We start from the raw sequence: 12,721 nt of genomic DNA on the forward strand, positions 1-12,721 counted from the left end.
CTCTGCTCTATTATATCTACAAAACTGTTCCTCTGAAAAATGATAAAGAAATTATTACAAGAAAGCAGGTTTTTTCCTAAGTTGTTTACGAGACAGCTCATAAAGCTGGGATACTGACAGCACCGCTCTAATTCTCTAAAACTACACACTACAGAAAACCTATCACTTCCTGCTCTCATAAAACCTGTCAGATTTTATGAGGATGGATAAAACTGCTTAAAAACTTGGCAAAGATTAAAATGAATGTTTCAAAGAAAAGGTTAAATCACTCATAAATTTAAAAAAAAACGTCTGAGGCTTTTACCACAAAAAACCCTCATAAATGGTTCTAACTCTTTGTCCAGTAAATAGACACCACCTTGTCCTGGTGGAAGGTGGGGAGTGTTTGCCTGTACTGAGCATCCCGAGTGTGGTTGGGAACATTAATACCTGTGCTCATCCCTAATTGGATCTAAGCTTGAAGGTAAATTTTCCAAGTGCTGTATTTGAGCTGAATATCTGTGCTCATCTTTCTCCTTTCATGAATATATGTTTTTCTCTTTTGGGCTGAGTAAATGAATGCATTTGAAATCTGAAGCATGTTTAACAGTCCCTTTATTTCCATTCGAGATACTGGAAATTATTTTTACCACTGGTGAAGCTGCTATTTACTGACATTGCAGCTATGGAGTCCAGGCTTCAGTGAAAACTTGTTACTGTCTGAGGTCTTGACTTCTGCACGGTGTGAGGACAGATGAATCCCCGTGTAGAGGACAGGGAATGTGCAGAGTCTTCCAGTGTGCTCTGCAGTACGGGAGCAAAGCTTAAGCCAGGCAGTGAATGATCAAAATAGAACAACATACAGATAAAAGTCACCTACATTGGTTACACTCTGACTAAGTTAAAATAGTTAAGGCTAGCTTTAAACAACTAATGAAGTTTTAAAATATGAAAAATTAAGCTTATTTTTTATCCTTCAGTTATTTGACCTGTATGATTTAAAGATGCTCTCTATAGTCATTAATACCAGTGCCTTTTAGAGGGGAAAAAATCACAATCTGAGATTCTTCTACATTTCTCTAACTGTAAGACCTGGGGCTTTTGAAAAACTGAAATATCATGTTCATAATAAGCCAGCAGAAATCTGTAATGCTCTAATGAGATATGTACATTTTAGTGTAACTTTGTAAATGTCAGTACTTCCAAGAAAATCCATTGTGAAACTGGGGAGGAGGAATTACCCTGAGAAGATCATGACATTTTGTTTGGTTTGGGTTTTCAGCTGCTTCTGGCTACTTGTGGTCAGAGTGTTCAAAGCAGATAAGTTAACAGAAGGGGTTTAAAATTCTGCGTGTGGGACAGCATCACACAACTTCATAATACTCCAGCCACGAGGAACCCAGAAACAGAAGCAACACGTGGATCTGCATGATGCTCTTCCTATGTTCATTAGTCATGTCTGCAGAGAGGATTTATTGCTGCAGATGCAATGCCATAGTGTCTCAGCATCTGAGCTCTGAGCTGGTATTTCTGCTTCAGCAGCGTCAGCCTATTCAAAATTTGCTTCTGGCTCTTTGTGCCATACTCTGTTGCGCAGTATAGGCATGGTCTGTAACACAGTCCCGCCCTTTGTGCTGTAAAACGTCCTGTCTTCAAGGTCACCTTTCAAGTAAGAGTAGTATCACCCTAGTGTCAGTAAAACACTGAATCCAAGATTTTCTCCCCAGAGCTCAGTGAGGCTTAGCATGATGCAGAGATGTGCTTATACCTGGCAAAATTCAGGATCTGTGATTTTTAATGTTGTTTCAATTACTTGAAGCAGAGGATGAAGAATATATCATCTAAGTAGAAGCTGCCAATGACAAGAAAATGTAAGGAAAAGGAAAACACAGAATTCTTCTACTAAAAGTATTACAGATGCTTTACAAAACTCCACTCAGAATCACAGGTGTGGGTGTGTGCTCTTAGGCTCTGAATTTTATTTTTAGGAAAGTTATTTTCATATTCCTTTGAATGTTTAATGTTGTCTCTCTTCCATTTATCCCTGCAGTGATGGCTGGGCAGACAGGTACGACGTGACAGAAGGGTATCAGCGTGAAGCTGTCGGTGGAATAACGATCAAGCTCCAGTCTCCCGATGTGAAGTGGTTTGATGATTACTACCTTCAGCTTCGGCCAGAAACCAATCACCGAAATCCATGGTTTCAGGAGTTTTGGCAGCACAGGTTCCAGTGCCGGTTGGAAGGGTTTCCTCAAGAGAACCCTAAATACAACAAGACTTGCACAAGTAAGTGAACTTATTTCTTCTACTGTATAAACCAGTGTGACTGAAGGTCTGGTGTAAACAGCTCATGTTGGACTGATGCAGCCTGGTCTGGTGGAACAGTGAGTGGGGTTGGAAGGAAAGAGGCTCGAATTGAAGTCCTTGATTTTTCCAAAATGATGACAACCACAATTTAAAAAATATTCAGATCTCTAAAGAAACAAACACGTAGTGACTCAGTACCTAACTCCTCTCTATATTTGAAAAACATGCTGCTAATTTACCTCCATAGACATCTAAACACTTTCAAAAATGTTGTAATCCAAACTTCAATGCTTCTTTTCTGAAACAGGGCTAATCATACTGCCTTACTTCACAAGAGTAATGAGAGAATTAATATATTAGAAGGTATCCATATGGATGATAAAGTCCATATGGTAATGATGATAGTGTACTTCAGATAGAAAAATAGCTGGTTTGAAAGATTTCATTATGTTTTCTTTCAGTCATGAGTCATTTCAAGAAATGCCATTTTAAGCTGATCTTTTTCATTAAATTGTACTGATTTTAGCAAAAACTGCCACAACATTCTGTCATTTTTGCAAAACAGTGGCAAAACCATTTTTTCCCAGAAAGTTGTGGTGCATTTTCCTGGTATCACTGACATGATTCCAGAGGAGGGCCACAAAGTTGATCAGAGGGCTGGAACACCTCTTCTATGAAGACAGGCTGAGAGAGTTGGGGTTGTTCAGCCTGGAGAAGAGAAAGCTCGGGGAAGACCTTATAGCAGCCTTCCAGTACCTGAAGGGGACCTACAGGAAAGATGGAGAGGGACTCTTTATGAAGGAGTGTAGTGACAGGACAAGGGGTAATGGTTTTAAACTGAAAGAGAGGAGATTCAGATTAGATATCGGGAAGAAATTCTTTACTGTGAGGGTGGTGAGAACAGGAACAGGTTGCCCAGAGAAGTTGTGGATGTCCCATCCCTAGAGGCGTTCAAAACCAGATTGGATGGGGCTTTGAACAACCTGGTCCAGTGGTAGGTGTCCCTGCCTGTGGCAGAGGGTTGGAATTAATGATCTTTAAAGGTCTGTATCAACCCAAACCATTCTATGATTTTTCCCTTACTTCTGTTAATTTTTATTTCATGAGATGTCAAGCAGTACTAACACAATGGGCATCCTGCTGATGCTGGGCCATAAGGAGGTGCCATGCTGGACATTAGGCCAACCACAGCTCTAGGTCTCAAGGGACCTTTACTCCTAAAAATGTCAATATCTTCCACACATCCATGAGCCCAAAAAATAGCTTAAAGGATCAAAGTCTTGGATTTACACTAGACAAAACCCCACATAAGTCCCACTTAATGTTCATACATCTTTCCTTCACTTTGTACAAGGTTGCAGAGGAAGTTTGTGGCTGATCTGGAAATTGAATCTGGGAATCTCAAAATCTCCATGTACGACTTCTGCATTCAACTGACTTTTCTCCGTTATTTTTATTTTGCTACCCTTCCAACACAGCCTGACACAGGTTTTATTTGCCCTATTGACAGGTACTGCATATTGAGCAGTAAACTTCATTGATTTCCCCGTGATAATGTAGATCTCTTTCTTGTTAGTACAGTGGGAATGGCTTGATATGGGCTAATAAAGACCTCGTTTCTATCACTATGGTGTGTTAGCAATGACATTTCAACTTGAATTTTCTAGGTGTGGGGTTTTTTTACTTACTTTTTACCAACACTGGGAGAATCTAATTTCTGTTTTATATGAAAGATTGGGAACTGTGAAATGTAGTTGCCTACAGAGTCTTTTATAGTGCCTAAAATACAATTCACCACTGCAAAAAAATTATCTCAGGGGTGCAGGGAGATGTTATTTTAGACACAAAGTCACCCAGTTATGGATATGAGACAACTTAATCATGAAGCTTGAATAGCTCAGTTTGAACAGCGCTCATCAGTGGAAGGTTTCCCACAAAGAGATCCTGAATGAGCCACAGCTCAAATAGGTACCTAAAACCTAAGAATGTCAAATACACAAAGAAAGGTGCAAGAATCGCAATCTGCTGATTTGCAAATCATGAACAGAGAAAAGGACTGATTTCCCAAATAGATTGTTCTAATTACTTTTCCTTCAGCTTTATTGTTGTATTCAGTGCTGGGCCATGAGAGCTATAGTAAAAGAACAACAACAAAAAAGATTATAATAGTTTTCATTCTTTCTTGTTGCTGTAGGGCAGAAAATGTTAATTCAGTTGTGGAGTTCCCCAGATTAAAAACACTACGCACAACAATCAATTAAAACTGCCCATTTAATCAGGGTTTTCACACAGGAAGCTGTTAGTCATCATGTTACTCAGTTTTAGAGTTATGATTTTGATCTAGACCATCTGTCAGAATTCATATGAAGGAAATTCAAAGGTTTGGCAGAAAGATGACATGCAGATTTATTTAATGACAATTTTTTGTGTCATAAGTGCTAAGATATCTATGCTGTTTTTCTCACAATAGCCCCAAAAGTAGGCAAGGGTGTATGGTAAAGTGAAAAAATATTGAAGTTAGACAAATTTGTGGATTTACCAGCAGGAAAGACACAAATGTATTCTCTAAGAATTACAGGAGTAAGAGACTTTGATGTTGGGAGTTTAACCTCAAAATTGACATGAGTTTTTGAGACTCTCTGGTATTTTTTCTTTCTACCTCATTTACTATCTTCCATATGACTTTGAAAATCATGTCTTTATATCAATTCCTACATTCATATATGGTTTCTTAACTTCAGGCACTGAAGTTTTGAGCCTTAAATTCCCTCAGTTTGGACTTCACAGTTGTAAAGATCATTCTACCTCTTGGTGGTCACATGTATTTCATAGACTGTCCTGATAGTTTCTGTACAATGATGAATATTAGTGCTGTTTCAGATTTCTCCTGGTAAGAAAACAGGACTGTGTCCTTTAGTTTATCTAACTGGCTACATTCTCTTCTCCAGCAGCTGTATTAAAAAAAAAAAAAAAAAAAGTTAAAGGTGTTTCTTAGGATTCCAATCAAAGAGATTGAATTTATTGAGAAATGCTAGAGAGAAATAGAAATCTATTTTTGCACCAAAAGACAAGCCACTCTTTACTTCTTGAGACAATGATAAAAAGATAAACATAAAGCTGATTGGTGTTGATAGATGAGGTCATTATTAAATGAAGATGTCTATACAGAAAGCAATAACCACTACTTTAGTGGGGAAAAGAAGAATTATTCTCCACCCGCTTGTACTATCATAAAAAAATAAACAACAGTTAACAGTATAAACAACTTATTCAAACAGCAAGAAAACAAGCACATAGAGATATGGCTGAAATCTGAATAGATAATTGACTTCACCTCTGTCCCGGGTACGAACTTAGCTGTTTAAGCCTTTGTATTTACTCTGCTGATCCCTGCCTAGTAAAATGGTAGACTACATTTACCTCCATGACAGAAAATAAATGAAGTCATAAGCCAATGAAGCCAGCTGCAGTGACTTTTGAGGGTTTTTTTTATTTTTTAATATAAGCTATCCACCGAGACTGCAGGTATTATTATGAAATGAAGACACAATTCTGTAAGATATGCATAATAAAACTGTGAAATCAGACTAATAAAGACAATCCAAAAAACCAATCCAAAATAGTTTTTCCTCCATTAATTTCCATCAAGCACTGAGAAGTCTCCATCCCTTCACAAACGCTTAGTTCACACTGAGATGAAAATTTTAGCATCAAGCCCGCTTTTCATTTGCAGATTTGAACATACTTACTTAACCCAAATAGGTGGCACTGCTGTTGCTAAGTACATTGATTTTCTGCCCAGCTGGAGCACTACAGAAAGAGAGAAGTTTGCAGACTTATCTGACTTGATTTTCAGTGTAATCAGTTCCATGCCACAGGAGAGCTGCTACAAGCCACCACTGAACACCAAGAGTCACAGCAAAGAATTTAAAATGCATCTTTAAAAGAAGACACGTAATGGCCTCTGAACACAAGGGATTTTACAAGAATCGGATTTGGCTTCCCCTCTGGCACCAGTCAGATATTTTTTTATTATCTAAAGCCACAATTCAGTAAAGTTCCTAAATAGGTGTGCAAGTTGATCCAGATGAGTAACTCCACTCAACGACCACCTTCAGGTTATAAAAGGTTAATCCAATCTTTTGGTATCGATTGCCTTTGGACTTTTAAAGACTTAGGTGTGTATGCGCTTGCTTTCTTACAGACAAATGTCCCCACCAGAACTCAAATTCCTAGTACTTCTTCCTCCTAGCGAGGGTGTTTTACAAATTCATCTTAACACAGAGCAGAAACAGAACCCAAGGCAAGCAAAGTATGTTGTGAAACTGGCTCAACTGACATTAGTGGAAAAAGTCAAGTCTTCAAAGTTACCAGGAGAAGCAGCATATTTATTACATTTACCAATCTGTTAAATGAATCCTTTTGCCTCTGCTGCTGATATTATTTTTCCCATGCTGTGTAAAAGCCACAGGCATGAATGGAACAGCATTTTTTAAGGTGTTACTAAAACACAGAGAAAAAACAAAACACACATCCCAAGTATCTGTGATCTAAGTGTAAGACAAGAATGAGCAAATAAATAGAGGCCGATGCTGATGAAGCAGTGCAACATCTTAGTTTGGCAGAGGTTACAGACCTGGGAAAGCTGGTAGTTTCATGTAAAGGCACAGTAGAAACAAGAACCTGAAGAAAGGTGAGGTGGCATTTGTGCAGGTATTTACATCAGGGTCCCGAAAATAAATACTGAGGTTCAAAGCAGCAAGGTACAAAACACAAAGGGAAATGATGGAGACTGGGTGATCACAGACAAAGATCAACCACAGACAGGACAGAAAGGGCACTGAAAGTGAGGAAAGCAACTTATGTCTGATGTGCTTGGGAGCAAGGAGCCAGTGGCAGAATTTCATAGAGAAGAAGAACATACTCAAAGTGACGAACATGGAAAATGAGATTTACAGCAGCATTCTGAATGGGTCTTAGCAGGATGCATAAATCCAAATATTCCATTCATGATTTAACCATGTGACTTTTTGGTATGCATTGATTTTGATTTTAGCACACCTGTAACTCAAACCCTTGAATAACTTCAATCTTCTCACTGCTGTTAGTGAATTCATGAAACTCCTCCAAAATCTGACTACAAAGCTATATCTATTTTTCTTTCATTTTCTGCTTCCTGCCTTTCTCCTTTCCTATATTAGGTAATTTTGATGATGTACCATGCTACTATGTTATTACTCTTTATAATATAATTCGTTTTCTCACTACCTTTCTGAACCTTGGAAACTATCTGGAAGAGATTAATATCACTGTGAAGGCACCATGTCTCTTGAGCCTTAAGAATAAAAGTAAATTATAATTAAATGTATTCGGATTATATACATTTTTCATTAGATGGATGAATTGGAGTAGCTCCGGTCATTCTTGTCTCACAGCAGTTCAACTCCCTATATAGATTGAAATATTTCATATAAGCATGTTTGCAAGTACAGGAAGTTTTATGCCAGCCTTTAATGTGCTTTTGCATCTGTTGGGGTTGTATTTCATTCTAATTTATGACCAAAGAAATTGAATTCTGTGGAAGATGAAAGGATAGCAATGTTTCTAAGAAAATGGTGTGAAGAAACAGATACCTGTTTACTTACATTCTCCTAGGATTTACAGTCACTGTTACTCTTTTTGCTGATTTTACTGGGCTTGACAACAGAAGCCAGACCACCACCAGTACATAGGTACCCAAGGATGCAGGTCAGCCTCTACTCAAATTTGTGAAAACTCTGAACATGCCTTGCTTGTGGGCTTAAATACATGTAAAGCAACAAAGTCAACTTGAAAAAATTCATTTGAAAATCCTCTCTGAATTTTAGGACACTGAATTTGGTCCCTTGGTCATTCTCAAATTTAACATTTTAGTGATAATCATCACAGAAAGTGTAACAGTGCTAGTATTGGCTTTCAGTTGTGAAGAGTGAAAGTCAGAATTGGTCAAAAACCTTTGGAGAGTGGATTGCACTGGAAGATATTTGCTTGTCAAATTTGAAAAATGTTCCATAGCAGTATGTTGATTCAATGACACACACTTTGAAAGAAAAGCATTGAAATGAGTCATTTTTTGTTTTCTCGTGTCATTAGCACTGAAGTGTTTTGTTTCAAGTTTATCATTTGCTTTTACATTGTTTCAGTGTTATGATATGGTTTTTTAGCTCAGCATAAGTGACATTTGCCAGTCTTGTCAAATCTCTCCTTTTTCCTCTGAATTTCCTTTTCAGAAAAGATAAAATCCAATTTCGAGTTTATTTATTCATTTTGAATGGAAAGGACATTTGAACTACATGAAGTTTCCCGTACAGCAGAAAATATCTTTGTTAGTCAGTCCAAGAGCCTGGAAGAAATTAAATTAGTGAATAAATAAATAAATAAACAATTAAATTTTATCTTTAGCAGAAAAATACACCTGGAATCTTACAAATAACAGAGAACTGAAAGTTTCTTTTTAACATTGCTTTAACAGAAAATTCTAATGACAGATTTTGGAAAAGCTTCCAGAAAAAGTTTTTTCTGTATCTTTAAACAACGTTAACTTAATTAGGTATGAGCACTGTTTTACCTTGGTTCACATATAGAGCCTTTCCTCCATTTTATAAGACTCCACGTATTTCTTCACTGAAGAGACATGCATGTTTTTGGGATGACTGACTTGATGCCGTGCCATCCAGAACTTGCAAATCTAGGGAAGGTTACCGAGGTGTTCCCAAGGAGCACAACTGTGACAGCATGGACCCATGGTCCTACACCATAATCTGCAGCAGACAGGGCCTGCTATGACTTGGTTACAAAGGGCAGCCTTTTCCCCTTACTTTTTTTTTTTTTTTTTTAATTTTTGCATTCACTAATGCAAAGGTGAAAAAACAAACAAACAAACAAACAAACAAACAAACAAAACACCAAAAAGCAATCAAGCAACCAAAAATGTTTGCTGGTGGCCTTGAACTTCAGCTATAGCTAGCAGAAAGTGAATGTGGGACTATTTGTTAACACAACTATAACTCATTTCTCCCAGCCTATTGTCTCTCAAAACAAAAATTAACACAAAGAATCGGTGAAGTCTTTAATGACATATTTATGGAAACTATATGGAAACTAATTTGTGAATTAGTCATGAGGAAACATTATAGGGTAGTTGGAGACCATAGGCTATATTTCTGGTTTCCTCTGTGACATCCTTTAGGATTTTGTTGTAAACAACCTTTTGATCATTGAGAAATTTTAAAATAAAAAAGTGGAACACTACCCGTTTCCCTTTATTTCAATGTTAAACTCACTGCACAGCAAAAAACTGCTCTACACTTTGAAAAAAATTGTTCTCCCATATTCTGTCTCATATTTCATTCTCTTGTTTCTTCTCAGAGAACAAAATAAGAGGGGGGCTGCCTGGAATGTAGTTTCACTCTTCCTTTCACTCTTTCTCCATTCTTTAAAATCCAAATATTCTCAGCTTTGGAAAAGTTAGAAAGCAGGAAAAGCATATTGAACCATGGTAATTTTGCACTCTTGCACATCTCTGCTTGATAAGGCTTTGTAATGTCACCAGCTGGCAAACAGAAAAAAAATTATATTACATCTTCCTAGAGGGTAAAACATAGGGAGAAAAAAAGAGGGATGACAGGTTTTACATAAAAAACTCATAAAATAATGAATTTTACTGAAGACTGCTTTCTGTTTATTTGCATGCTGAGTAGGGGAAAAAATACTGAAATTTCAGAATTTTCTGCAAGAGTTGGTTTTGTTTTGGTTTTCCATCTTTGGGGGGGGGGACGGGACAGTCTTATGAGGTTATTAATTATTCCCAGCACTGCTGTTCCCTGCCGGCACAGTGCCCTGAGGTACATCCGCAGTCTGGCAAAGCAAGGGGAACTCAGCCCATGGCTGGGATGGCAGGAACTGGGGTCTACAGGAGAAGGGCTGGAGCGTGGGAACAGCTCAGGACCCCCAGTGCTGAGGACTGACTCACCTTGCACTGGGATTATGAAGGACCCTAAAGTACTTTCTTGGCTCGGTGACCATAAGTACACTAATTGTTTTTTAAATAGATCCAAGAACTGAACCACTGCCAGTTGGAATCACCTTCTTGGTAAAAGAACATGTTTCTTTTCTGTCATCAACATATTTCTGTTTTGGAGACATGACAACAGAAAAGAATAAATTTGGACAAGGAGTTTAGCACTGGGCAGTCTCTGCGCAGTCAGTCGTGGGTTTGAGGCTGCTTTCAGAGCCAGCCCTCCCCATATAAACTCCCAGGCTTATGTTAACAGGCTGCCTCAGCTCAGACTCCACAGCTGTGGTGTGCACGTACCTGAGCTTGCCTTTGCATGGCTCCAAGCCATGGAAAAATTCATAAATTTATGAGGTGCTGCTGAGTAGCACAGTGTATGATCACCCTGCAGAGCCCACATTTATCCTCTGCTGGGATATCGCTGGAGTGTCCCAAACTGGGTCACTGCCAGCAGTGGGGGCAGAAAAGGTGCAGGTTAAGATGTTCTGAGTCCATATGATTCTCAGACTGTTCTTTGCCTTTAACATAGCCCTATAATAAATCTGGGAACATACAGATATATCCAGACATACATAATATACATTTAAGCAGGAAAAAGCATGGGTATTAACTACCTTCTCCAGTGGCAGCAAATTCCTAAGCGGATATTTAATGCATTTAATCGTACTGCAAAGGCTCACCTAAATCCTGTATATATAGATTCCTAAATGATCTATAGAATATTTGCATATGTATATGTATACTTTCATTTCAGAGAAAGCGCGATAGCACCTAAAAACTCCAGCCAATAAAAAGCACATTGCATTAAGCAGAGGGAAAGAAGGAAAATAATGAGTAGTCCTCTTCCTGAGGAATAATTTTTATTTCCTGCAATAAATATGACACATAAAACATAGTGGAAAGGAAATATTATTAGATGGGAAACTGAAGGACGGATGGGTTATTCATTTGCCAAAGAAGGGCCAGGATTTTTCTGCCTAATAATTTGTAGACAGAAATTGCTATGCGGCTTCAAATCTGGAACTGTCTCATGATTTCACAGTTTGGAAACTAGTAGGATAAGCCCTTATTTACTTACTAAAATTGCTTGGACTAGAAAGATAAGGGAATAAACAGAACTAAATTGAGGGATCTGTGCACATCCTCTAACCACTGAGGTTCCCCCATTTCTCAGAGAATCCCCCAATGCTGGATCACTTATGATTGCAAGTACTGTCCTGTCCCGCTTTCCTCATTAAATAAGATTTGATGCACCTCGCATTCTTCTGTTGCCTTGTACATCTTAATTGCAGGAGGCAATTTTTTTTTTTTTTTATTTCTGCAGTAATTATCACAATACAGTGTTAATATTTATTGGTTCTGAGGTACTGCAGTACAGATTACTTTCTATAATCATTTGGACATTATCACCAAATTCAGCACAGATTCATAAATAGGTTGATATTATTTCAAACAACGCTTATGGGAAAATGAGCTACGTCCTGAAAAAATTGCTCAATTGCACAGAAAAGGTACTTAAGCCTGTCAAAATTTCATCAACTGGAGACCTGTGAAGTGGAGCTTTGTACCTGGCCCACGCACATTGTCACCTCTGCACCTCCAGCTCCTGCTGTCTGCAGCATCCTGGGAGTGATGCTGAGTCTGACTGCAAACTCTGGGCCAAGAAAGATTCACAGATTAACTGGCTGTAGCCTTGTCCTAGGGTTTGAACACATACTTGCAGCTGTGGTACATTAGCTGCTTTCCTGGGGCACTTTCTCTGTTTTAGAGCCTTTCCAAATAAATTTGATACATTGCTCCGAAACTGTGACACTCAGTCCAAACCAAAGCACAGTGAGCAGGCGGGATTTGGAGACTGACATCGAAAGCCCACACCTGAACTGAAGTAAAACATTCACGTGAACATGTCCTGCTTATCAGTACATACAAACATTAAATGGCATCACACTAGCTTTTCCCACCCCACAGGAAAGCAAAAAATTTTATTCCTTCTTTGCAAACTTTTCTCTTATGTACAAGATGCAGAAAACCAGATATTTTATAGATATGGGTGGGTTTTACTCTAATAGAAAGTACTTCTATTATGGATATTATAAACAAGCATACGGGTTACAGTCTGTGGATATTTATTCTGTTTATTCTCTGTCCAGTAATTCTGTAGAAACTCCTCAACTTCTATTAGATGTTTTCATTATTCTTGATTAAGAGTCTGTAAAGTCAATTTCATTGAACATTACTGGCATCACCATCATTAAATCTATGTGTGCCACCTCTCCATCTCATGATAACCCTGTGCCAGGAAAGATTCTTAACTGAAGATAGTACTCGGTGGTGAATTTAAGAATATGTTTCCATCAAGAACAGACACTAATACTAAAGTGA

General features: G+C 38.2%; 1 protein-coding gene across 3 annotated transcripts in view; it reads left to right on the forward strand.

The window, feature by feature from the left end:
- Positions 1–12,721, forward strand: part of GRM5 (glutamate metabotropic receptor 5) — a 286,727-nt gene that overhangs the window by 226,389 nt on the left and 47,617 nt on the right. For all 3 annotated transcript variants that reach the window (XM_074160092.1, XM_074160100.1, XM_074160108.1), the window contains exon 3: positions 2,030–2,265. In XM_074160092.1, coding sequence (XP_074016193.1) covers positions 2,030–2,265 — 236 coding nt within the window. The remainder of the gene's footprint in view (positions 1–2,029; positions 2,266–12,721) is intronic.

This window comes from Numenius arquata, chromosome 1 (genome assembly GCF_964106895.1).
Source record: "Numenius arquata chromosome 1, bNumArq3.hap1.1, whole genome shotgun sequence".
NCBI lineage: Eukaryota > Metazoa > Chordata > Aves > Charadriiformes > Scolopacidae > Numenius > Numenius arquata.